The sequence below is a fragment of the Acanthopagrus latus genome, chromosome 1 (genome assembly GCF_904848185.1).
Source record: "Acanthopagrus latus isolate v.2019 chromosome 1, fAcaLat1.1, whole genome shotgun sequence".
Taxonomy (NCBI): Eukaryota; Metazoa; Chordata; class Actinopteri; order Spariformes; family Sparidae; genus Acanthopagrus; species Acanthopagrus latus.
In genome coordinates this window covers 1,870,795-1,896,471 of record NC_051039.1, presented here as the reverse complement: position 1 = coordinate 1,896,471, position 25,677 = coordinate 1,870,795, and the positions used below count along the sequence as shown (strand labels likewise).

General features: G+C 47.1%; 2 protein-coding genes across 15 annotated transcripts in view; one reads left to right on the top strand and one right to left on the bottom strand.

Annotated features, from left to right (window-relative positions):
• Positions 1–4,608, top strand: part of usp34 (ubiquitin specific peptidase 34) — a 47,865-nt gene extending 43,257 nt beyond the window's left edge. For both annotated transcript variants that reach the window (XM_037098731.1, XM_037098721.1), the window contains exons 67-78: positions 5–162; positions 249–327; positions 509–635; positions 723–830; positions 943–1,047; positions 1,361–1,485; positions 1,722–1,845; positions 1,954–2,033; positions 2,145–2,285; positions 2,536–2,676; positions 2,770–2,926; positions 3,107–4,608. In XM_037098731.1, the coding sequence (XP_036954626.1) occupies positions 5–162; positions 249–327; positions 509–635; positions 723–830; positions 943–1,047; positions 1,361–1,485; positions 1,722–1,845; positions 1,954–2,033; positions 2,145–2,285; positions 2,536–2,676; positions 2,770–2,926; positions 3,107–3,843 (2,082 nt within the window). In that variant the 3' untranslated portion in view covers positions 3,844–4,608. The remainder of the gene's footprint in view (positions 1–4; positions 163–248; positions 328–508; positions 636–722; positions 831–942; positions 1,048–1,360; positions 1,486–1,721; positions 1,846–1,953; positions 2,034–2,144; positions 2,286–2,535; positions 2,677–2,769; positions 2,927–3,106) is intronic.
• Positions 4,609–5,406: 798 nt separating this feature from the next.
• Positions 5,407–25,677, bottom strand: part of LOC119017776 (cadherin-23-like) — a 101,113-nt gene continuing 80,842 nt past the window's right edge. For 12 of the 13 annotated variants that reach the window (XM_037094864.1, XM_037094870.1, XM_037094844.1 and 9 more), the window contains 22 exons: positions 25,471–25,651; positions 24,351–24,484; positions 23,271–24,221; positions 22,553–22,681; positions 22,240–22,395; positions 21,725–21,905; positions 14,608–14,741; positions 13,528–14,478; positions 12,796–12,921; positions 12,288–12,539; positions 12,106–12,204; positions 10,993–11,165; positions 10,716–10,867; positions 10,289–10,596; positions 9,328–9,438; positions 8,658–8,846; positions 7,616–7,713; positions 7,367–7,528; positions 6,933–7,124; positions 6,259–6,333; positions 6,128–6,164; positions 5,407–6,053 (listed from right to left, as the gene is read on the bottom strand). In XM_037094864.1, coding sequence (XP_036950759.1) covers positions 6,276–6,333; positions 6,933–7,124; positions 7,367–7,528; positions 7,616–7,713; positions 8,658–8,846; positions 9,328–9,438; positions 10,289–10,596; positions 10,716–10,867; positions 10,993–11,165; positions 12,106–12,204; positions 12,288–12,539; positions 12,796–12,921; positions 13,528–14,478; positions 14,608–14,741; positions 21,725–21,905; positions 22,240–22,395; positions 22,553–22,681; positions 23,271–24,221; positions 24,351–24,484; positions 25,471–25,651 — 4,737 coding nt within the window. In that variant the 3' untranslated portion in view covers positions 5,407–6,053; positions 6,128–6,164; positions 6,259–6,275. The remainder of the gene's footprint in view (positions 6,054–6,127; positions 6,165–6,258; positions 6,334–6,932; positions 7,125–7,366; positions 7,529–7,615; positions 7,714–8,657; positions 8,847–9,327; positions 9,439–10,288; positions 10,597–10,715; positions 10,868–10,992; positions 11,166–12,105; positions 12,205–12,287; positions 12,540–12,795; positions 12,922–13,527; positions 14,479–14,607; positions 14,742–21,724; positions 21,906–22,239; positions 22,396–22,552; positions 22,682–23,270; positions 24,222–24,350; positions 24,485–25,470; positions 25,652–25,677) is intronic. The other variant, XM_037094900.1, reaches the window with a different exon arrangement.

Genomic DNA, 25,677 nt, shown 5'->3' with positions numbered 1-25,677 from the left:
GCAGGCGGTGGAGGAGCTCTTCAACCTGATGCAGCTGTTCGTGGCTCAGCGAGCCGACATGAGAGAAGAAGAGCTGGAGGACATCAAGCAGTTCAAGAAAACAACCATCAGCTGCTACCTGCGCTGCCTGGACGGACGCTCCTGCTGGACCACGCTCATCAGGTCAGCACGGCGCCATGAAGACAACACAGACTGAATGTCGGCACACTGTTACTTTGTCTGACTCCCGGTGTTGTTGTTCCTCTCAGTGCCTTCAGGGTTCTGCTGGAGAACGACGAGGACCGGCTGCTGGTGGTCTTCAACAGAGGACTCATCCTCATGACGGAGGTACGATCAGGGTCTCGTGGTTACATCAGACGAGAAAGCATCAAAAATAATGAGACATACGACTAATTAAAACATGGGAGTGATCAGAAAGCTGTTGCTGAGCGTCCTGTAGGATTTTAGAGGAACAGAAGTGTACAGCGGTTGTAAATGAAGCGCTGCTCTGTGCGTCTGTCGTCTGCAGTCCTTCAACACGCTGCACATGATGTACCACGAGGCCACCGCCTGTCACGTCACCGGAGACCTGGTGGAGCTGCTGTCCATCTTCCTGTCGGTCCTCAAAGCCACGCGGCCGTACCTGCAGCGCAAAGGTAAAGAGAAGAAGACATGAGGGGCGATGCAGGAGGTGTGTGTGTGTGTGTGTGTGTTCTGAACAGATGTTTGTGTGTCTCGTCCAGATGTGAAGCAGGCTCTGATCCAGTGGCAGGAGAGGATCGACTTCGCTCACAAGCTGCTCACGCTCCTCAACTCCTACAGCCCGCCGGAGCTCCGCAACGCCTGCCTGGGTAAAATCATTTCCTAACAGTTGAAAAGTCTTAAATTTACCTCGATGATCAGACGGTGATGAAGGTCGACGCTCCGTTATTTATCTCGTGCTCTTTGTTCTGGTTCCTGCAGATGTGCTGAAGGAACTGGTTCTGCTGAGTCCTCACGACTTCCTGCACACGCTGGTCCCGTTCCTGCAGCACAACCACTGTACCTACCACCACAGCAACATCCCCAGTGAGTCTCCTCCTCCTCCTCCTCCTCCTCCTCTTCCTCCTCCTCTTCCCCCTCCTCCTCCTCTTCCTCCTCCTCCTCCTCTTCCTCCTCCTCTTCCTCCTCCTCTTCTTCCTCCTCCTCCTCCTCCTCCTCCTCCTCCTCCTCCTCCTCCTCCTCCTCCTCCTCCTCCTCCTCCTCTTCTTCCTCCTCCTCCTCCTCCTCCTCCTCCTCCTCCTCCTCTTCCTCCTCCTCTTCCCCCTCCTCCTCCTCTTCCTCCTCCTCAGTATGATATTGGTGGATTTCTGACTGACTGACTGTGTGTTTGTGTGTTCAGTGTCGTTTGGACCTTACCTGCCCTGCAGAGAGAACATCAAGCTGATGGGAGCCAAGAACAACATCCGACCTCCGAGACCGGAGCTCAACATGTGTCTGCTGCCCTCCATGGTGGAGAGCGGCAAGGTACGCTCACCTGTGACACACCTGCTGAGAAGCAATTCATCATTTAGGATAAAGATTTATTATTTATTTATTTTATTTTTTTGAAAGCATTTAGGATAAATTAAATGTTTGAGTCAAATGTCAATATCTGTGAAAGTAATCGCAATGTGATTTGTGTAGCTATACTATTTTCTGACTCTGTGTGTGTGTGCGTGTGTGTGTGTGTGTGTGTGTGTGTGTGTGTGTGTGTGTCTCAGGGTAAAGACGAGGTGTACGACCGGATGCTGCTGGATTACTTCCTGTCCTACCACCAGTTCATCCACCTGCTGTGTCGCGTCGCCATCAACTGCGAGAAATTCACAGACACACTCGTCAAACTCAGTACGTGATCTGTGTGTGTGTGTGTGTGTGTGTGTGTGTGTGAGTGATATACATACCTTACATTAAGTCATGTCTCAGGTACGTATTAACAGCCTCCCTCTCTCTCAGGTGTGTTGATAGCGTATGAAGGACTTCCTCTCCACCTCGCACTCTTCCCCAAACTGTGGACGGAGCTCTGTCAGCTGCAGGTTTGTCACGTTTCAAACGTTTTATCTCGGGACAAACGATTAACGCCGCTCTCAGGCTCTGGTCTCACGCAGAAGGCGGCGCTGAGCTCATGTGGTCGTTTCTCTTTTCAGTCCGTTCTGGCTAAGACGTGTGTGAAGCTGCTGTGTGAGGATCCGGCCTTCAGCGAGTACATCAAGTGCATCCTGATGGACGAGAGGACGTTTCTCAACAACAACGTGGCCTACTCCTTCCTCACCTGCTTCCTGCACAAGGTACACAGAACACACCTGTACAGGAGCTCCAGGCTCAGGTGGAGCTCCTCCTCCAGTCCAGAGACAGAGAGTGTCTGCAGCCTCCTGTTTCCCTCATGGGACCTTATTTGATCAAATCTTTTTGAAACAGGATCAATAAAAGATTTGTGTCTTCAGATTTTCTCTGTATAGTCCCATGAGGTCAACTGAAGGGGGCGTGGCTTCAGCTGGAGATGATGCTGCCATAGCAACCATGTTTGTGTGTGTGCAGGTCCAGGTGCTGTCGGGTCCCAGCTGCTCCAACCTGATCGGTGTTCTGGTGACCAACCTGCTGAATGAACAGAGCAGCCTGCAGCCTGAGCTGGCTGCTCATCGCCTGGAGCTCAGCAAGACCAGCGGCCTGCTGAACGCCGTACGAACACACACACACACACACACACAGAACAGCCCTCTTTATCTTCTTGTCCTTCTTAACGAGTCCATGTCTCCTCTCTCCCTCCGTCAGGACCTGAGGGCGTTGGTGTTGCTGCTCTCCGTCCAGCCGCCGCAGGCCGTCGACCCCGCCCTCTGCCCCGCCCTGCAGGAGCTGCTGGGTCGCTGTCGTGTTTGTGTCCAGCAGCGCAGCGCTCTGGAGCTGGAGGCCAAAGACCACAAGGCCAAAGGTAACACACACACACACATGCATGCACACACACACCAGAGCACCAAAACACTTCCTTTGATTTAGGTGAACTGAACCTTTAATCCTCAAATCCACATCCTGAGATTCTCTGTGTGTGTGTGTGTGTGTGTGTGTGTGTGTGTGTGTGTGTGTGTGTGTGTGTGTGTGTGTGTGTGTGTAGCCGAGGATGAAGGAGCGACCCCGGTGAAGCGGCGGAGGGTGAGCAGTGATGACGACAGGGGTCCCGGTGATGCGGCGGCGCTCTGCGTGGCCTCCACCTCTTCCTCCTCCTCCTCTTCCTCCTCGGCCCTCCCGCCCTGCAGCGAGCCGAAGCCCGACCACCAGGAGGCGCTGACGCCCACCAGCACCTCGGACACGGAGACGCGGGACTCCTCCTCGCTGATCGACCCGGGCACCGAGCAGGACCCGCCCTCTCCTGACCCCGCCCCCACCTCCTCTGGGAACCTGGACTCCTCTCCGAAAGAGGAAAAGATGGAGGCCTCTTCATCATCCTCCTCCTCGTTCTCCTCCTCCTCTTCGCTGCTGCAGGAGGCGGGGGAGGGGTTTGTGCAGGGGGAGGAGCCTGAGCCACCGCGACATGTGGCGGCAGGTGAGGAGGAGGAGGTGGAGCAGCGGGAAGGGAGGAGGGGCGACGTGGTGTCAGAGGAGGTGAAGGAAGAGAAGGAGGCGGGCTCTAAGAGCAGTTCAGCCCCGCCCCTCTCAGAGGACGCCACCTTCCCGTCAGCCCTCGGGCTGGTGGGGGAGGGGCCAGAAGGCTGCAGTGGCCACGCCCCCTCCTCCCAGGCGTTTCCGAGCGCCGGCCCCCCACCCGACATGCTGGACATGCTGTACAGGACGGTGGAAGCCACCATCGCCATAGTTACCAAACTCTCCGTTAAAGGCCCGCCCTCTTCATGACATCATCCACTCAGAGCCGCCATGAGATCTTTAACTAACTTTTTTCTTTTCTTTTTGTTTTTTCTCTCTTTGGAAATCTGACTTCTGCTCAGAGGAAAAAAAACTGCTTCCTGTTTTCCGTTTCTCTTCTTCTTCTCCTCCTGCTGTTCGTGTGCTGCTGTCCGTTGCCTTCTGCTGATGTTCAGTCGGTCGGTCTTTTCTCCAGCTTCAGTGGCGCCGCCGTGTCGTTCCGCTCCGTAAGACTCCACCACGCACAGCCGACCCCCTCGTTTGACAGACAACGAAGAAAAAAAAGTCGTACAAGCTATAGCACATTTCTTTCAAAGGGCAAAAAAAATAAAAGTTTTGAGGTTTTTTTTTTCTGTTTGTTTTATACTGATTTGAATTTGTTTGGAAAGTGATTTTATTTGCTGTAACGGGGAAAGGTTTACAGAACTTTTGTCTCCTCTGTATGTAATTTAATTTTATTGCATTTTTACTGTGTATAAAAATGGTCGTCCTCTGTGCCAGTTTTGTACTTTATGAACGAGGCAAAAGAAAGTTGCCTTGACTTTTCTGTGGTTTAATTATCCAGAAACTAAGTTTACCTGTAAATTAAGAGAACCACAAGAAACTTGATTCTGTAAAGAATCCTCTCTAGTCATTGCCTGAAGGTGTATATGAAAACTATATAAATATATATATAAATATCTTTATATATATATGAATATATAAAAGCGGTGCTTTATTTGACTGTGGTTGAAATAAAGCCCCCATGTTGGACCAGCTGGAGCTTTTATTTTCTTTAGTGAAGTACATTCCATAATCTATTGTTTATTTTTGCTTCTTCTGCTGTGTTCTGATTTTCTTCTGATTTTATTTTAATAGAGAATAAATTAATAAAAACAGTTTTAATATGAAGAATTATGAACTGAAATCCATGTGGAGCTGTCAGGTCTTTTTCTTTCTCTCAGTTTAAATCACGAGTCTTAAATGTTTCCAGGCTCTCTGCAGCGGAGACGTACGAGAAGCCGAGTGGGTCAGACGTCCTCGAGCAGCGAGTTTAAAGTGTGTAAGTTGATATTAATAGATGTTTAAAAAAACTGGTCAAAACATTTTAAAACTAGGTTACTAAGATATTGTAGAGGAAAGGAAAAGTCAGATCTGGTCTGAATTATTTTTATTATCTTAAATTCAGGACGATCTTGTCTTTTGTGTTCAGTTCACATCTTGTAAGAAGATGATTTATTTACAAATCCAGAAACAGAAGAATGTTTTGTTTTTTTTCTCAGATTTTATTTCAAACATTTGCAAATATTAGAAAAGAAAAATTCCAAACTGATTCAAAAGGAAAAAAAAATATTTTTACAGATTGTGTACATGGAAACAAAAGTTACTATTATGTTATTATTTACATTTTTGTAAAAGAGACAAAGAGTAAAAGCTGCGTCTGGAAACAAAAGTAGGTATGTGACATTTGATTTATATTGAATTTGAAAACTGGAAACAAACTCGGTTTGCTTAACGGCAGCCATTTTACAAATACATCATCCATGACAACAGAGACTCACTGAAGGGTTCATGTTTCTGCTCAATAACTGATCATTAATTTCTTTGCCCTGATGGTCAAAGATTAATTAATTACTAATGAGTTTATTTAAAGCTGTTATCCACATATTCAGCGGCCACTTAAAGGCAATAAATAAATAGTCTCTCTTTAAAGGAGCAGTTCACCCATGAATGTAACTTGATTTTACGCTATGAGGTGAAGTGTCGTAGTCCACACAACAGTTCTGGAGCTTCACAGTAAAACAGAGTCGCAGCGTTCTGCTGAACAACTGAAGCAGCTGGAAACTTGTTGTTACATTTATGGGTGAACTGTTCCTTTAAATCTCAATGCAGACTTTCAGTGAAGGAAAAGATTTTTAGGTGCCGTTTCTGTTTTTTTGTTTTTTAAATCAGAAAAAACATCATGAACATCTTGAAGAACAGAAGCTGATATTTGGAGAGCAGACAGTTTGTGGTGTCCAAATAAAAATGTGTAAATGAAATATAATCAAACAAAATGAAAGTCGCTGGTTGTTTTGGTGGCGCTCTGCAGACTCCGTACAGTCGGACTGAAAGCTTCTGTGTTCAGATCAGAGAGCAGAAATGGGACCTCCATCATCATCATCCGTCTGTCGGCTTCTCACACTGTTGTTGAAGTCTGGTTTCTTATCCACTGACGACCTCTATAACACAAACCAATAATCATCAAACATTCAAACAACTTATTTTATTCAAATGACGTATTTTCTTCTGTTACCTGTTTGGTTGGTTCAGAATCCATCCAAGCTTTGTTGCTGAAACATAACAGAGGAGGTTTCTATTATAAACAGGCCTTTAATTAAGAGCTGTAACAACATTTTAACATGACGAGTTGTTCAGAGGACTTACTCGAAACCTCTACCGCCTCAGCTCATGTCAAAACTCTGTTCAGAATCTTCCTGAAGATCCTTCGTCTTCTTGAACCTGAGAGATTAAACACATGATGAAGCTTTAACTTCCTTCATCCTGGCAGAAATCCTGGCTGGAGTCACGTGTTGTGACGCTGATGTATAAACGTTAATTAAATATTATGCACTTTGAATTAAAAAAGATTCTGTTTAATTTGTGGTTAAAACAGTTTAAGGTTCATCATTAGCGTCCACCCTTTGTTCAGTTTCAAGGTTTCATGAATATATAATTGCTTTCTGTATCAATTTGTTAATTTTATTCAAACAAATCTATTTTGGACAGTTATTCAGCGACAATTCAGCCGAACTTAGAACAGAGCAGACAGGAAGTCACAAGTTTATGATTCTCCTGATGCCTGACTTGAATTGAACTTTAGACCTTTTAAGGTCACAATTAGTTTTCTATTTTTAATTTAATTAATTCAGATATATGACCTGATAACTTGGACGAGGTTACTGCAATTGTACATTTTTCACATCTGAGCTTCTAAATGAAGGTGGTGAAACTGTCGCTCTCTGATCTGTCCACTCGGTGGCAGCAGTGAGAAGCTGTGCACATGATACTGACGTCCTGTGAAGAAGAACCAGTCTGAGTCACATTGTGTTCAGTCTCACCTGACGACAAAGACGACAGCCACCATCAATCCCATCATGCTCAGGGCCAACAGGACGCCCAGAGCGATGACCACAGCCTGGTTGGAGGCGGGGCCTTGAGGCTCCACCTCCAACTTGACCTCGAACTGAAGACTGTCCCCGAACACTTTGACTAGCTCCGCCCTCACAGCTTCTGATTGGCTCTGCAGCTTCCTGATGGAACAGACACAAGAGGTCGGCTCCAACTTTTTAAATTAACGTGCTGAATTTTAGTTTATATCACCGTACAAACACTTTATTCATAACGTTTTATTATATAGTTAGATTTTGTAGATTCACACTTTAAATGATAACATTTAAATCACAAGAAGAAGCAGGACTGTAAATGGAAGCTAACTAATATATAAATCTGTCTGGTTCACACTGGATGTTGTCATTAAAAATCAAACTCTTACGTTGTGACTTCTTCACCGGACACCACCGTCCCTCCATCCAAACAGATGAAGCTGACCAGACTCTTCACAGCTGCCCCCTGTATCCTGGACTCAGAGGCTCCTCCGTTATCGTTGGACACCCCGACGACATTCACGTTCCAGCCCAGAACTTTCACTAAAGAGCTGAGAGGAATAAATAAGTTACAAATTATATAAACTGGAAACAAAACATCTCCAAAGAGTCTTTATGGTGAGCTGAACCTGTCTTACCTCTCCATGTCGGGGATCTTGTTCTCCACAGTGTTAGCTGGCTGGTTGAGGCGGATGACGACCACGTCGCTGCTGCTCACACTTCCCCCGACCGTCACCTGGAGGCAGAACAGACAGTGGTGAGTGCAGCAGAGCAGCAGAGCGTCTTTCAGCACCACGAGAGCCTCGTTCAGAAAGCAAGTTGATGGAATGTGCTGTAAGCAGGAGCTGCCATTTTACTGTTGGCCATTTTTATCTCCATTTCTAATTAATACACGTTTATTTACTGTGAAACTAATTCTGTATATTATATCATTTTGAGAAATTTGGAGCAGGGTGATTTTTTTATTTTGGGGAGAATTCAAAGAAACTTAATGTCTCCAATTATTTTCCTCACTTTTTAAGAGATATAAGATAAAGAGTATTTTTGTTGAATGCACATTAATGTATAGAGGCTCCGAGAGGCAAGAAAGAAAACACATTACGTCGTAATTTTAACTTCCATCTGTGAAAACAGGTTGAGCTCGGATCATTTTTAGAATATTTTTCTTCCATCTATGAAAACTGATAAAAGTTTTGGCTGATTGATTTTCTTGTTTGTTTTTCTAATCTGAAAAATGTGTCGGGAGAAAAACATTTTCTTGTCCAGATCATTTTTCCTAAGTAAACTATATTGTGTCTTCAGGAAGAAAATACAACAAATGCTTTTAGGTCTGATGCTAAAAAAAAAGAAAAGAAATCACAAATTAAAAAAAAATGGAAAACAATTCATTCAATCTCTTTTCTCTCTTAAATAGGTGAAAAATAAATGAAATAAACTGCCAAATCTGTCGCAGAAAGAAAAAGGAAAGGGATCCTGGCACTGATGAACAACTGGAACATCTTTTTATCTCAAAGTTTTGGTGTTTCTGTTTGTTTGCTTTAACATTACTGTCTTGTGTTTAAGATGCATCTTTATTGGTCCCCTGTAGGAGAGAAGTAATTTAGTGTTAGTCTTAGTATTAGTCTCTGCTGGATGCTGAGTTCTTTTCTAACAAACGTCTGTACATTTTCCTCCACTCACCTCCACCCTGGTCGTAGCTCGAAGTCCTTGGAGGTCGTCAGCGTGCACCTTCAACTCAACCTTCTGTCCAGCCAGCTCCACTGCTGACACCACAAACACCAGACCGGTGGACGGATCCACGTCAAAGTAAGTATTGTCTTCCAGACTGTAGACCAGCCGACCCTGGTCACCCACATCAGGGTCTGAAGCCTGGAGAGGGGGAGGATTTAGAATTAAAACATTACAGGTATTAATAAATGAGTTTTGGTCCGCGTGTCAAGATGGATGTCTTGTCCTCTACTTGTTGTGCTGAGCAGGAGCAGCGTGCAGGATCGTGTTTTCTCAAGACTGATCGACTCAAAGTTAAATTGCCTCAGTTCACTGAAGTGATTGATCAGGTTTTGCTGATCTTGGCTGCATCGCGGCAGTATCGCCTGTTGGGACGTCTCCATTTTGTCTCAACCCTTTGAGCTTTTGACAGTCATGGAAACGTTCCAGTGAGCGATCAGATAACAGGCTCAGTGACACATTAACCACGTCGCTCACAGCTCAGTTCAACCTGCTCAGATACATTTCTCTTTTTTATCAGCGCTGCTCTCATACAACAGAGAAGATGTTTTTATCTGTTATTACAATTTGTGTAATTAATTCCCAACAAAAGCGAGCCGACGGTGGCTGGGTGTGTTTTTACCTTGACAGTGACAACAGGGGTTTTATACACAGCGATGCTGACGATGGAGGCCTGGTAAAGCGGTTTGGAAAACTGTGGAGGCTCGTTCACGTTCTCCACCTGAACCGTCACCTGAGGGAGAAGAAATGACAAGTCAAAATACTGAAATCACTGACAGATAATGTTGACGGTCCTGTTTGTTTCTTAACACAGAACAGTATCAAGAGCCCCTTTCACACAGGTGACAGACGCTGTTTGGCCATGTGACGTTGCTTTGTGGGACATTTCTCTATTTTGTTGAGTGAAGGACCCGTGTAGTTATCAGACTGTCAGACCAACATAACCTTGATATCCATTCACATCAATACTGCGCCTCTGATACTACCTCCAGAGGTGGAGAATTAGCACAGGATCCCATCATCCAAACAGTAGCGTGAATGGGGCTAGTGACGAGTCGAGATACAGGAGTGGTTAGATAAAATGTCCTCAGAGTGAGATTTGAGAGAAGAGGCTGGTGAGCTCTGAGGACAGATACAGAGAGCTGGATCATGTCTGAAGACTTCTTGTGTGGAATCATGGATGAAGTCAACAACTGTGAGCTGCTCAATTTAAAAACTTGACTACACAACCAGTTTGGATACAAACTGATCTACTGGCAGCTACCAGTGTGGTTTAGATGTGACAACCAGCAAAACAAGCGACTGTTTCTTTAAGAACAAAACAATGTTCAGCTCATTGAATGGTTAGCGTAGCTGCTATAACATCAGTTACATCACAACTGAAAGAAGAGAAAAGAACGACACTAGAGATTTTTCTTCACTGGAAAACATGTTGTCACTCATCTCCCGACTGACTTCAGCAAGAGTTTGATCGTAGAAGTTTGTATTTTTCTGGTGATATAATAAGATAAGAGGATTACAGCTTCAATAGTTAAATATTCAGCTCATCATCAGGTTTTTAGGACATCAAGTAAATCCTTTACCGTTGCAACAGCTGTTGTAGGGGGAGTCCTCGTGTCCACCGCCTCCACATCCAGGACGTACCACTCCTTCTCTTCTTTGTCCAACTCTGCTTTTGTCTTAATGGCTCCGCTGGCGTCGATGGAGAACAGGTCGGAGTGTTTTTTCAGTGTGTAGGAGACGTCGTAAAGGTCACTTCCTGAGGAGGCGAAGACTGTCCCCACCGTCGTCCCCACAGTCCGGTGCTCAGGTATGCTGAAGTTGTAGGAGGAGCTCCCGAAGGCCACGCCCTCCACAAGACTGACGACCCTCAGATTGACCACGACACGGGCTGCAGGGAACATCCAGTTCACACAGGAAATATTAACAACCAACATCCATAATTTCATATTGTAGGGAAATTAAAACTGAACAAACAAACAACCACCTGCTGCTTCCTGTCACACTGACCTGTGGAGCTCAGGGGAGGCTCGCCGTGGTCTTCAGCTGTGGCCGTCAGCACCAGTGTGGTGTCCTCTTTGACATCAGCAAGGTCAGAGGTCAAGGTCACGGCCCCAGTCGTACTGTCTAAAGCCAAATATGGGGAACTTCCTGCAGAGAAACTGCATCAGCAGAGGGAAAAAACATCTTTAAAAAACATTTTTAAAGCATTTTAAAACTATCACAGTTGAATCTGACCTGTAAGTTGGACTCGGGCTCTTTAAACCACATCACAGGCTGAACTGACCTGTAGGTGATGAGCGAGTTGTCCCCGGCGTCTTTGTCGGTGGCCTCCAGCGTCAGCAGCAGCTTCCCTTTCTCTGCGTCCTTCAGCAGGATGCTGCTGACGTAGCTGCTGGAGCTGAACTCAGGTTTGTTGTCATTGACGTCAGTGAGGCTCACTCTGATGGTGGTGAAGCTCTGGTGCACAGGACACATGTGAGAGATAATGATGTTTGGACTGTGACATCAGTTTGTATTGATTCATTAGATTTAAATACACATTTCATCATCACATTTTTTTTCAGTTCCTTTATGATGGATGAGCTTGGTTGAGCTCGTTTTTGCCCGATATGTTATTGGATAAAAAATGAAATAACACTGAGACAGTTGAGATTCACTACAGTGTCAAACATTTGGTGCAGCTGCAGACGGACTTCTGATGATCCTGGAAGAGGAAGATGTCCCGCTGGTATACGGGATTATCAAGGAAGGAAGGTTATGGTAAATTTGGTTCTAGTTATTAACTGAATTATTAACGTGCAATAGCAATTTCAGCACAGTTTGTACAGCGCGTAAGTTTGAATCCTGTCTGAATCCTTTTGCCTAAAGTCTTTACATTTAACCCCTCTAGTCCACTACAGGAGTGGACGTTTATTTGTACTTACGAACAATTTCAATGTAACGAGAATTGATTTATCAATCAAATTTGTAACCCATTTGATTAACCAAGATCTTTTAGGTTATTAACTGCCACTTTGAGCCATTTGCTATTGCTGCTCTCAATTCAAGTTGAAAGTGCTCTGTAGAAATTGTTCGAACTTCAGTTCAGCGTTTGAATATCCCATATTCAATGCAGTGTAGTCAAGCTGTCATAATTTGATGACAATTTAATGATTATCATTACTTATTGATAGCCAAACCTAAAACCCCCTTTTAATGTTGCACTTCTTATTTGTGCCTTGTGTAATGCAAGGCCCAACACTCTGTAACACAAGTCAGTGTGGTGAAACTGTGCACATAATGTACAGCCTTTGGGAAACAGGTGTTTTAAATCTTATTTTGGGGCAAAGACACTAAACTTGTAATTGCTTTTAATAGGATTTGGCTGCTGAATGGCGAGAGAGGGCTTTGCTCTCACCTCTCTCTGTGGGGTGCCGTTGTCTGAGGCCTTCACCAACAGCTCATGAGTTTCCCTGCTCTCCCGATCCAGAGCTCCAACAGCAAGCAATGTCCCATCCTGCAACACATCACATGACTCAGAGCCGGAGCACCAACGCAGTACAGGTTAAAGATATTTGCACAATCCTCTCCTCGCCTCACCTCTCTGAACCTGAAGAGTGGGTGAGGGGAGGAGAGGGAGAGGGTGACCTCTCCGTTGGGGCCGAGGTCGGCGTCAGTGGGGACGATGGTGACAATGTCGCCTGGATTTTCCTCGGTGTAGTTGCCCTCGGGGATCTGTAAGGGGTCCGCGATAGGTGGGAACTGTGGGGCGTTGTCGTTGTAGTCCAGGACAGTGATGTTGAGCTGAGCTGTGGCTCTCAGACCATCTGTGGCCTGATCCACCGCCACCACCTGGAGACAGATGAGGAGGACAACACAAGATCAGCTGAGTGAGGAGTCGGATTTACTTGTTTCAGCTGCACACAGTACCAGGATCTTTACTGTCATTTCTGTTACAACAAAAAGTTATTTCAGTTTATTTTTTATTTTATTAAACTTTACAACACAAGCTAAGTATGTTAATTAAAACTCAAGACTATTAAATATGAAAGTCCTCCCATTGCTTCACATCTTCCACTCTGTCTTTTTGTAATAATAAAACTTATACCTCTAATATGTAATTGTCCTTTGTCTCTCTGTCCAGAGTAACGTCGTTCTTCAGTGTCACCACACCCTGTTTGTTGATGTCAAAGGTATCACTGGTGTAGACGAAGTGACCATTGGAGAATCCACCCTGAGGAAGAAGATATGATTGTAGGGTGTTACACACATTTGCTGACTTCACTGTTCACCAAGTTAATAGCAGCAGGTATCACAAGCTTATCAAAAACAACATAAAGTATGATCTGAGAGATGATTCACAGTTTTATACACTATATAAAACTGATAATAACGCAGCGGTGCCGAGGTCCAAACTGTAAGAGCTACATGTCAGTGTATCAGTGTTTCCATCTGATACAAATCTGACGATCCTTAAAATTTATTAGATAAATAAAATACAAGAGCAAATAAATGGATTTTATTGTATGCAAATCAATATTCAAGGTTGCAGTGATGGATGCTTTGGCTTGTGGATGGTAACCAGCAAGAATTAAACCATTTGAGCTGTATTCTACATTAAAGGGATAATAGAATGACATTCATACTTCTCATTTCCTCTGATCGTGCAGCACAGAGATGAGACAAAACTTCAGTGAGCAATGGAGAAGATTAAAGGCACCCGATGAAGTTTTTGATTACTAAAAATGCTGTGGACTAACCCACAGTTAGCTACACGCAGTGAATGTGATCACACAGAACTAAGAACTGAATATTTTCTTAATCAGCTGCCTGCACTCACCTCGTCCCTGTCAGTGACCTCCAGCGTCAGGATGGACGCACCGCTGGCCAGGTTCTCAAAGACGGCCACGTCGTATTTTTCCTTACTGAACACAGGAGGGTTGTTGTTCACGTCCTTCACCTTCACCACCACAGAGCCGTTCCTGACCAGTGAGGGGGTCCCTGCATCAGAGGCCTGAACCATCAGGCTGTACATCTTCACCTCACTGTAGTCCAGAGGCTGGGCCAGCTGCAGAGTCCCACTGGAAGAGTCCAGCTCAAACACAGCAGGGTCTGATGAGGGACTCTGCTGGAGAATGCTGTAAGAAACTCTCCCGTTTGCTCCTTCATCTGGGTCTACAGCTGATAGGGTGAGCAAGCTTTTACCCACTGACTCTGTTTCCAACACTTCAACCTGATACTCAGCCGCTGAGAACTCGGGGATGTTATCGTTGATGTCGGACACTTGGACCAGCAGGGAGGCTGTGGCCGACCTGGCTGGACGACCCTGATCTTCAGCCACCACCAGCAGGTTGTACTCTGCCTTGGTCTCCCTGTCAAGTGCAGCAGCCACACTCACCATCCCAGACACAGGATCAATATCGAACCTCCCCTCTCCTCCTCTCAGCGAGTATCTGATCTCCTTGTTGAAGCTGCTGTCTTTGTCTGTAGCTGGTACAACAGTAACATTAGATCCGACCTCCGAGTCTTCTGGGACTGATGTTGTGACAGAACTGGGGGCAAAAACAGGACTGTTGTCGTTGACGTCAGTGACTTGAACCTCCACGACAGCACTGTCACTGTCGACGCCGTCAGAGATGGAAATGGTCACAGAGTAGTTGTGTGGGCCTTCGTCATAGTCGAGCTTCACCTTAGTGGTGAATTCACCGGTGGAGGAGATGGAGAACTTGTCAGAGTGTGTATCAACTCGAAGAGTCACAGGTTTCTCTTCAGGTATCACCTGGAAGTTAACCTGAAGACAAAAAGATGAATATCCTGAGTTATCCCACCTTCTCAACAAACACACCTAGACACAAATTGGTTTTGGATATCAGATGAACAGGTGTGGGTGAAGTGGACATGACTGATGACAGAAACTTACCTTAAGAATCAGAACTTGTGGGTCCTGCTCTTCTGCCACAGTGCCATGGTAGACTCTTTGTGAAAACTGAGGTTTTGAGTCGCCAGAAGCACGAATGATCACCTGTGCTGCGGTAGAGCGGGATATGGTGCCACCTAGAGGAGAGATGGAGAAAAAATATCATAATGAATCTTAAAATCCAGCATGATAACTCTTTTTGTAACTTCCATCTGTGGAGGTGGTTGGATGTGTTTAGGATGAGTCTCAGAATCTTAGTCCAGGGCTGGAAATTTTTTCAGGATGTTTCACACTCCAGCAAGACCTCAGTTTGCTTCAAATAAACCTGTACAACATCTCATCTAACCTTGTCTAAAATCTAAATATTTATACCCATTCCAGACGATTATACAAAGATCACTCGCAAAGATCCATCTGTCTGTAGCTGGTCTTCATAGATGCGATGGGATGAGCCAGTCAGCCAGACAGTCTCTCCTCCAATGCTGTTTGACAGTAACGGCCACCTCCTTTGAAACACACTGAGGCATTTTGAGCTCTCTTACCTCAAGTCTTTTATATCTGCAGATAAGATTGTAGACATCACTCCGGAATAAGATCTGAATTACTGCTGTGGGAAACTGTTCGACAATCATCCTGACCTTGCAATAAAATCTCAAAAAGCTCTACAGTCAGTGAGTATTCAAGGTGTTAATCTTGTGTTTTATGTAAGAAAGAGTACAAAACAAAGACAGAAGCTCTGGGCTCTTAATGGTCCAGTGTTTAAATTACACCAGGCCAGGAAATGGAAACCTAAAAAAAGCATGTTTGAAGGATGACATTAGTCATGAAAAGTTGGAGCTGATTCTGTTACGTGGGTGTGATAACAACTTTATGACCACAAAGAATCCAATTGTGCCACAGGTGAAGTGCCCAACATGTCTCTTCTGACTGAGATGCAGTTGTTGGACATTTCAGCCCACAGAGAGAACTTTAATCCAAGTATCCTGTGTTTGTGTTATCTACAGGGACTGAATAATCACTCGGAGCCACTCACATGATACATAACTGTTTATATGGCTTAAAAAGTGTGTTCTATTTCATCCTTACTGACCGCCAGAGGCGGTGCTTCAGCACTGAATGTCTCCATCTCGCGCATGCGCACGTCAAGTGTTAATACCAACAAAGTCTCCCGTGACCCCTGACGATACCGGCTAGCCTATATCTTCCAGTGACGTCAGAGGATCTGTTCCTTCTCATCTTCTCGCTTTGCAGGTAGACGTACATCAGTGAGCTCTAGCTGAACTAAAACGTGTACTTCACTGCTACTTCGTCACTGGTAGCCTTGCAACAACCTGTCAGAGCTGCGAGCTGCTCGCCCTCCAAGGGCTGCGACGAGCTGAGATGGGAGGTTTGTTGCGGTTTGCCGTGGACACCCCTTCGGATCACCATCGGTTCGTCTCTACAACTGGCTGAGTATACCAGGCGTAGTGTTATGTTTCCTTTGGGTATCTCTTCTTTGTTAAATACAGTTGGTGAAGGCGCTGTACTCGCTCCCTCTCCTGACATTTGTGCTATTAGTTACGGGCACTAGTGGTTAGCATTGCCTGCCTGACCTAGCGTCTGTGTAATCGGTACACCGCTGATTGTACCCGCTTTCCGTTGTAGTCTTTTATGTCAGTGAAGCCAGTGTACTCGCTCCCTCTCCAAACATTTGTGCTTTTATTGGCAGGCATTAGCAGCAAGCGTTGTCCGCTTGACCTACTGTCTGTGTAATCGGTACACCATTGGTTGTATCGGTTTTCCATTGTACTCTTATATGTTGGTGAAGCCAGTGCACTCACTCCCTCTCCCGACATCTGTACTACTGTTACATCTGTGAGTAATCTGTACAATTTGTACCCACCTTTTGTTGTAGTTTTCCCATGTTGGTGAAGGCAGTGTGTGCGCTCCCGCTCCCATCATAGGTGTATATTATTATATTTTTTCTGTAACAGCTGCATCCTGAGCTGTGTTTGTTTTCTCTGGCAGTTATACCGGCGTTTTACATTTGGCCTACTTTAGTTTTTTATTGTGGCACCTGCGGTTGGGCCTGGTTTGTTTTTTTTGCGCAGCAAGCTGACCCTTGCTGGTGAAGGTAGTGCTCACGCTCCCACTCCCAGCATAGGCGGGTGCTGTTGCCCTTGTCGTTAGCAGATGTGCTAGCCACTAAGACTAACTGTGTTTGTTGTGCGACACCTGCTGGTGAAGGCAGTGCATTGCTCCCTCTCCCAGCATCTGTTGTCTTTCTCAGTTGGTTTGTATTTGAACGGTTGTCACCATGCTTGGTGACCACTTTTGCTCGGCCTGTCTGGCCCCTCTGCAGTCTGAAGATGGTCATGATATGTGTCCTCTGTGCCTTGGCGTCGAACAACTGAGGGAGGGACTTTCAGAGGACCCTTGCATGAACTGTAGCTTCATGCCCCGGGCAGTGCGTGTTGCAAGACTGGCTGAGGCTGAACACCTGCTGGGCCATGTTCCAGAGCCGGACCAGTTGACCCCAGCCCAGCGATTGCCTCCAGCACAGCCTAGCCGACCTAAACGTCGGGCGGCAGAGGCTGCAGGCGCCTCCTCCGGGAAGAGGGTCAAGGAGTCTAAACTGGCCTCCAGGGTGGACCAATTGACTGAGGAGCTAAATCAAATGAAATCCCTCTTCCTAGCCATCCAGTCTGGGGCTGGTGCAGTGGATGCGGGTGCTCCTGCTTCCCCTGCTACAATGCTCGAACCAGAGGAGGATGTGCTCTCCTTGGCGGCTTCAGCCACTGAGTTCACTGACTATGGGGCTGATGTGGTCCCCCAGGATGCTGCCTCCCACACCTCAGGGGCGAGCTCCCGCTCCTCAGCCTGCAGTTGCAGTGCGGGGTCCGAGGACAACTCCATGGGTGCCATCATTCGTATGGCGGTGGCCCGCCTGCAGCTGGATGTTCCGCAGGCTCAGCCGGCTCCCGCCAGTGCTTTCTTCAGGCATGGTCCAGCCCCTGCCACCTTTACTGTGCCTCCGTCAGAGGAATACCTGAGAGAGTTGGACGCATGCTGGAGAGATACTAGAGCCCTCTCTCATGCAACATCAGATGGCCAGACCCTGGCAGCTATGCAGGATGCAGCCAAGTTCGGCTTGGCCCACATGCCAGCAGTTGAGCTGGCTATAGCGGCTCTCATTGTTTCACCTGATGAGGCTCTGAGGCCGAATGCCAGGTGTTCACGCCCCCATGTCGGGCTACAGATGACCTGCTCTCTAAGGCCTATGACGCAGCAGCATGCATCGGACGCATTGGAAATTCCCTTTCGCATCTGATGCTCGCTCTCTCAGCATCCCTGCAGGAGTCCACGCTGGACGCTTCGTCCACAGCTTTGGTGATGCATCTCTGCAGGCGTTTGCTCTGATGTCCAGTGAACTGGGGCGCCTGATGTCCACACTTGTCCAGGCTTGCCGCCAGGTGTGGCTGGCACAGTCACCTCTCACAGAGGCGTGTCGGAGAACCCTCCACAGCATTCCAGTGGAACCTGGCAGGAATTTTGGGTTGGCTGCTGTAGAGGTGCTTGAGCGCACAGTCCAGGCCAGGCAGACTCGACAGCAGCTCTCTGCTGCTGCCTCCTCCCAGCAGGCCGGGGGGCTCCTCAGCTCCCCCCAGGCGCCGCTGTCAGCCACAGACTCTCCCCAGCAGCTACCTTAGGTCTCAGTGACCGGCATAACAGCCGGCTCAAAGAGGTCCTCAGGGCTTTCGAGTCCCCGAACGTCCACCTTCTAGACAACCCCAGGCCTTTGACGCTGCCCGTCGTCCCCCCAGGGCCTCTAGAGGCCGGGGGACCAGGCGCTGAGAATCCGGGGCCAGTCGTCGGCTAATTTTCCCAGCAGCAGCTCAGCTACTGGGCTGCTTCCACCATGGACCCTTGGGTGATTTCCACCTTAACCCATGGGTCCAAACTTCAGTTCCGACGCCGGCCCCCAGCCTTCGGCAAAAGCCCATGCCCTCAACTAGGAGTTGTCCGCCCTCCTGGACAAGGGTGCCATCGAGCCAGTAGACCCCTTGTCACCTGGGGGGTTCTATTCGACTTACTTTCTTGTCAAAAAGAAAGACGGCAGACTCTGCCCTATCCTCGACCTGAGGGGACTCAACAGGTTCCTGAAAGTGTTGAAGTTCCACATGCACAGTACTGCAGAGGTTCTGCGTACTGTTGCCAGAGGGGAATGGTTTACCTCAATAGACTTGAAGGACGCATACTTTCATGTCCCCATAGCACCACACCACAGACAATTTCTGCGGTTTGCCTTTCAGGGCTGCCATTTTCAGTTCAGGGTGCTCCCGTTCGGCCTCTCCCTTTCCCCACGGGTGTTCACCAGGTGTGTGGCGGCAGCCCTCTCACCCCTGCAGTCGCAGGGCATGAAGATCCTGCCGTATCTGAACAACTGGCTGATCTGTGTGCCATCCCGGTCTCAGGTGACCAGAGATGCAGCGATTCTCCTCTCACATATGGCCCAGATCGGTCTCAGAGTAAATTTCACAAAGAGCTGCCTGGTCCCCTCACAGAATACATTCTTTCTGGGGATGATACTGGATGCCGTTGTCATGAAGGCCTGTCCATCACCTCGGCGCATGGGCGACATCCTCCGCCTCCTTCTCCTCTTCCAGGAGGGCCGTTGTTTGCACTACTTCCAGTATATGCGCCTCTTAGGCAAGCTGACGGCTGCTGCCACCATGGCCCCCCTAGGGTTGCTGGCACTGCGTCTCCTTCATAGGTGACTAAGCAGCTTCCACCTGGATGCCAAGCGGCACTGGGACAGGAAACTCAAAGTGTCACGGCATTGCCTCCTTGCTCTGGCCCCATGGAGGGAGAGATCATTTCTCCTTCAGGGCATGCTCATGGGCTCCATTGCATCCCATCGGGAGTCACAGCAGATGCATCCCGCTCAGGGTGGGGTGCTGTGTGGCAGAACCGGACAGCTCAAGGCCTGTGGCCTGCACAGGACCGGTCGGACCATATCAATGTGCTGGAGCTATGGGCAGTGCACATGGCACTGCAGCTTTTTCTTCCGTTCCTGAGAGGGAGGCATGTGCTAGTATGGTCGGACAATGTCTCAACCGTCTCTCACATAAACCACCAAGGGGGAACCAGGTCTGCAAACTGTTGCAGGTGTCCCGGGACCTCCTGTTGTGGGCGGCCCCCCGCCTAGCCAGCATAAGGGCGATGTACTTGTCAGGGGAACGGAACTGGGCTGCAGACTTCCTATCACGTCGCAAGCCACCCCCGGGGGAGTGGCGGCTTCACCCAGAGGTGGTGCTCAGTATCTGGGACGTCTTCAGCAGGGCAGAGGTGCCACAGAAGAGTCGACCCATTGCCCCCTCTGGTTCTTCTTGACAGAGGGGGCCAGCCCTCAGGGCCAGGATGCTCTCGCCCACAATTGGCCATAGGGTCTTCTTTATGCCTTTCCTCCGATGACCTCTGGGTCCTCCACAGGCTGCTATTTGTAGCTCCTTTCTGGCCAGGGAAGACATGGTTTCCCCAGCTGCACAGGCTCTGCTGCGGCTCACCGTGGTGTCTCCCCGACAGGATGGATCTCCTGTCTCAGCTAAGGGGCCAGGTCTGGCATCCTGACCCTCATCGCCTGCAGCTCTGGCTCTGGCCACTGCAGGGCCCGACCCGCTGCTGACAGAGTGTTCAGACACCGTCCAACATACTGTACTGAATGCAAGGGCACCTTCTACCCGGATGCAGTATGAGAACAGGTGGCAACTGTTTTCCGTCTGGTTCTCAGACAGGGGTGAGGGCCCAGTGCACTGTACAATTCCAAAAATTCTGGAGTTCCTACAGTCACTCCTGAACAGCGGACGGTCTCCTGCTACCCTGAGGGTGTATGTGGCGGCCATTTCCTCTCGACACGCCCAAGTTGACGACATCACCGTGGGGTGCCACAGACTTGTGTCCCTCTTCCTAAAGGGAGCCCTGAGGTTACAACCCCCAAAGGCACAGAGAATTCCAGCATGGGATCTGCCCCTGGTGCTGGATGCTTTGTGTCTGTCTCCCTTTGAGCCCCTGGCGCAGGCAGAGTTGAAGTGGGTGTCTGTTAAGACCGCCTTTCTCCTTGCCATCACTTCAGCAAAGCGTGTCGGGGAGCTACATGTTCTCTCGGTGAGTGACTCATGCCTGAGGTGGAACTCAGATGGCTCAGGGGTCACTCTGTGGCTGAATACAGCTTTTCTTCCTAAGGTTCTGTCACTGTCGAACCTTAACCGACCTATCCACCTGGCACAGTTTATCCCCCCTGCAGGGAAGGAAAGGTTAGGACTGCTGTGCCCCGTGCGGGCTTTAAGAGCCTATATAACTCTGACCACAAGCATAAGACGGTCAGAACAGCTGTTCCTCTGTTATTGTGGTCCTAAGAAAGGCCTTGCCCTCTCCAAACAGCGACTGTCGCATTGGATTGTGGATGCCATCACCCAGGTGTATAAACACAGTGGTCGCCCCCTGCCATCCGTGGTGAGGTGCCACTCTACTAGGGCTGTCTCTACATCATGGGCGGCTCTGCGTGGTGTGCCCCTGGGGGACATCTGTGATGCGGCATCGTGGGCATCGTGGGCATCACCAACTACCTTCTCCAGATTCTATCGGGTGAATGTGGCCACTCCCCAACCACTGGGTGTGGCCCTGTTACCCACCTCTACTGCTTCCTCTCACTGAGGTATGTTTTGGCATTCCTCGTGACTTTGTTGTTATGGGTCATCCAGGGTTGAAGCACCACCTCTGGCGGTCAGTAAGGATGAAATAGAACGAAAGTTACGTATGTAACTACGGTTCTATGAATCCTGGATGACTGCCAGAGTGTTCTGTCACTCAGAATCCTTGTGGTTTTGCGAGAAGATTCTGCAGGAACAGATCCTCTGATGTCACCGGAAGATATAGGCTAGCTGGTATTGTCAAGGGTCACGGGTGACTTTGTTGGTATTAACACTCGACCTGCGCATGCGCAAGATGGAGACATTCAGTGCTGAAGAACCGCCTCTGGCGGTCATCCAGGATTCATAGAACCGTAGTTACATACGTAACTTTCAATTCAGTGCTACTTCTGGTTATACTGAATACAATAAGAAATACTGTTCAGACCTACCATCTGTGGCTGTTATGTAGAGAGGGAACTCCAAAATCCCGTTTTCATCCAGGGGAATTACTTTAGCCAGCGTGATCATTCCAGTTTTGTCCTCGATGGAGAAGTAGCCGACAGTGTTCCCGAAGTCGATTGAATACGTGATCTGTCCATTTGTACCATCGTCTACATCTTCTGCCTCAACCTTTGTGTGAAATTATAAGAAATGATACATGATAAAGTTGACAAGAAAAACAGAAACTATTTTAAAAAAGACTCTCCTAAAATTCAACTAAAACTATACTAACATTACACTAAACTAAAGGATGAGTCAGTGGCAGGATTTCATTTAGCACAACAGACATCTGGAAGACTAATCAGTGAAATATGTTTAGTGTTAAATAATGAAATGATTCGATAAGTTCGAACCTTGAGGAACTCCACCCCGCCTGTCACACTCATGCTTGGTGTAGGGTTTCATGATTATTGTTGGGATAGTGGGGGAGGGTAAAGTAATATGATGAATATTAATCGCTCACCTGGACCAGCAACATTCCCACAGTTTGATTTGCAAACACCTTTGCCTCATATTTGTTACTGGTGAAAACAGGACTGTTGTCGTTCTCATCCAGAAGAGTCACATTGACTTCTGCTGTTGCAACATTATTTGGTGGATTCGTCTCCACTGCTTCGACCTTTTAATCAACAAAAGAACAGCATCTACCTTGTAATGTAATGTAATGTAATGTAAACATGCTCAGATATAATAATGTCCTGCAGCAGTATTTGTTGCAATAGTCCTGCAACAACTACAAAGCTCAGGGTTTATGTTTATGTTTAAGTCTGGATCACCTGAAAAGTGAAGCTTGTAGTCGTCTCTCTGTCCAGAGCTGTGGAGTCCTTCACTCTGACCGTCCCATCAGAACCGATAGAGAAGGGAGCTGATTCTGGAAGGATCCGCAATGTTCCCACAAATCCTCCCTGGAGAAAGAGGATCATGGAATAGATTACTGAATAATTATTATTAATCAATATCACAAGCTTATGGAAAACAACAAAGTATGATCTGAGAAATGACTCACAGTTTTATACACTATATGAAACTGATAATAACGCAGTGGTGCCGAGGTCCAAACTGTTAGAGCAACATGAGCAATCATATAATCAGTGTTTCCATCTGACACAAATGGGCCAAGTCTTTAAATTTATTAGATAAATAAAATACAAGAGCAAATTAATGGATTTTATTGTATGCAAATCAATATTCAAGGCTGCAGTGATGGATGCTTTGGCTTGTGGATGATAACCAGCAAGAATTAAACCATTTGAGCTGTATTCTACATTAAAGGGTTAATAGAATGACATTCATACTTCTCATTTCCTCTGATCGTGCAGCACAGAGATGAGACAAAACTTCAGTGAGCAATGGAGAAGATTAAAGGCACCCGATGAAGTTTTTGATTACTAAAAATGCTGTGGACTAATCCACAGTTCACTCAGCTACACGCAGTGAATGTGATCACACAGAACTAAGAACTGAATATTTTCTTAATCAGCTGCCTGCACTCACCTCGTCCCTGTCAGTGACCTCCAGCGTCAGGATGGACGCACCGCTGGCCAGGTTCTCAAAGACGGCCACGTCGTATTTTTCCTTACTGAACACAGGAGGGTTGTTGTTCACGTCCTTCACCTTCACCACCACAGAGCCGTTCCTGACCAGTGAGGGGGTCCCTGCATCAGAGGCCTGAACCATCAGGCTGTACATCTTCACCTCACTGTAGTCCAGAGGCTGGGCCAGCTGCAGAGTCCCACTGGAAGAGTCCAGCTCAAACACAGCAGGGTCTGATGAGGGACTCTGCTGGAGAATGCTGTAAGAAACTCTCCCGTTTGCTCCTTCATCTGGGTCTACAGCTGATAGGGTGAGCAAGCTTTTACCCACTGACTCTGTTTCCAACACTTCAACCTGATACTCAGCCGCTGAGAACTCGGGGATGTTATCGTTGATGTCGGACACTTGGACCAGCAGGGAGGCTGTGGCCGACCTGGCTGGACGACCCTGATCTTCAGCCACCACCAGCAGGTTGTACTCTGCCTTGGTCTCCCTGTCAAGTGCAGCAGCCACACTCACCATCCCAGACACAGGATCAATATCGAACCTCCCCTCTCCTCCACTCAGCGAGTATCTGATCTCCTTGTTGAAGCTGCTGTCTTTGTCTGTAGCTGGTACAACAGTAACATTAGATCCGACCTCCGAGTCTTCTGGGACTGATGTTGTGACAGAACTGGGGGCAAAAACAGGACTGTTGTCGTTGACGTCAGTGACTTGAACCTCCACGACAGCACTGTCACTGTCGACGCCGTCAGAGATGGAAATGGTCACAGAGTAGTTGTGTGGGCCTTCGTCATAGTCGAGCTTCACCTTAGTGGTGAATTCACCGGTGGAGGAGATGGAGAACTTGTCAGAGTGTGTATCAACTCGAAGAATCACAGGTTTTTCCTCAGCTATCGCCAGGAAGTTAACCTGAAGACAAAAAGATGAATATCCTGAGTTATCCCACCTTCTCAACAATCACATCTAGATACAAATCAGTTTTAGATATCAGATGAACAGGTGTGGGTTAGGTAGACATGACTGATGACAGAAACTTACCCTAAGAATCAGAACTTGTGGGTCCTGCTCCTCTGCCACAGTGCCATGGTAGACTCTTTGTAAAAACTGAGGTTTTGAGTCGCCAGGAGCACGAATGATCACCTGTGCTGCAGTAGAGCGGGATGTAGTGCCACCTAGAGGAGAGATGGAGAAAAAATATCATAATGAAGTTTAATCTCTTTTTTATATGTCTCTGATAACTCTTTTTATAACTTCCATCTGTGGAAGTGGCTGAATGTGTTAAGGATGAGTCTCAGAATCTTAGTCCAGGGCTGGTCATTTTTTCAAGGTGTTTCACACTCCAGCAAGACCTCCGTATGCTTCAAATAAACCAGACTGTACAACATCTTATCTCAACATCTCATCTAACCTCATTTAAAATCTAAATATTTGTACCTGTTCCAAATGATTATACAAAGCCTCCTCATGGCTGCATCTGACTGCATCCCAATCACTCACAAAGATCCATCTGTTTGTAGCTGGTCTTCATAGATGCGACGGGATGAGCCATACAAATGGAAACACTGATGGACTCCTTCACATAGTCTCTTCCCAAACAGTGTTTGACAGTAACAGCCACCTCCTTTGAAGCACACTGAGGCATTTTGAGTTCTCTTACCTCAAGACTTTTATATCTATGGACAAGATTGAAGACATCACTCTGTAACAAGATTTCAAACAACCCGACCTTGCAATCAAATCTCAAAAAAGCTCTACAGTGACTATTCAAGATGTTAATCCTGTGTTTTATGTAACAAAGAGTACAAAACAAAGACAAAAGCTCTAGGCTCTTAATGGTCCAGAGTTTAAATTACACCAAGGTAGGAAATGGAAACCTAAAAAGCATGTTTGAAAGATGACATTTACGTGGGTGTGATAACTACTTTATGACCACAAAGAATTCAATAGTGCCAAAGGTGAAGTGCCCAACATGTCTCTTCTGACTGAGCCCACAGAGAGAAGTTTAATCCAAGTATCCTGTGTTTGTGTTATCTACAGGGACTGAATAATCACTCGGAGCCACTCACATGATACATAATTGTTTATATGGCTTAAAAAGTGTGATTCAGTGCTACTTCTCGTTGTGCTGAATACAATTAGAAATACTGTTCAGACCTACCATCTGTGGCTGTTATGTAGAGGGGGAACTCCAAAATCCTGTTTTGAACCAGGGGAATTTCTTTAGCCAGCGTGATCTTTCCAGTTTTGTCCTCGATGGAGAAGTAGCCGTCAGAGTTCCCAAAGTCGATTGAATACGTGATCTGTCCATTTGCACCATCGTCTACATCTTCTGCCTCAACCTTTGTGTGAAATTATACAAATCATA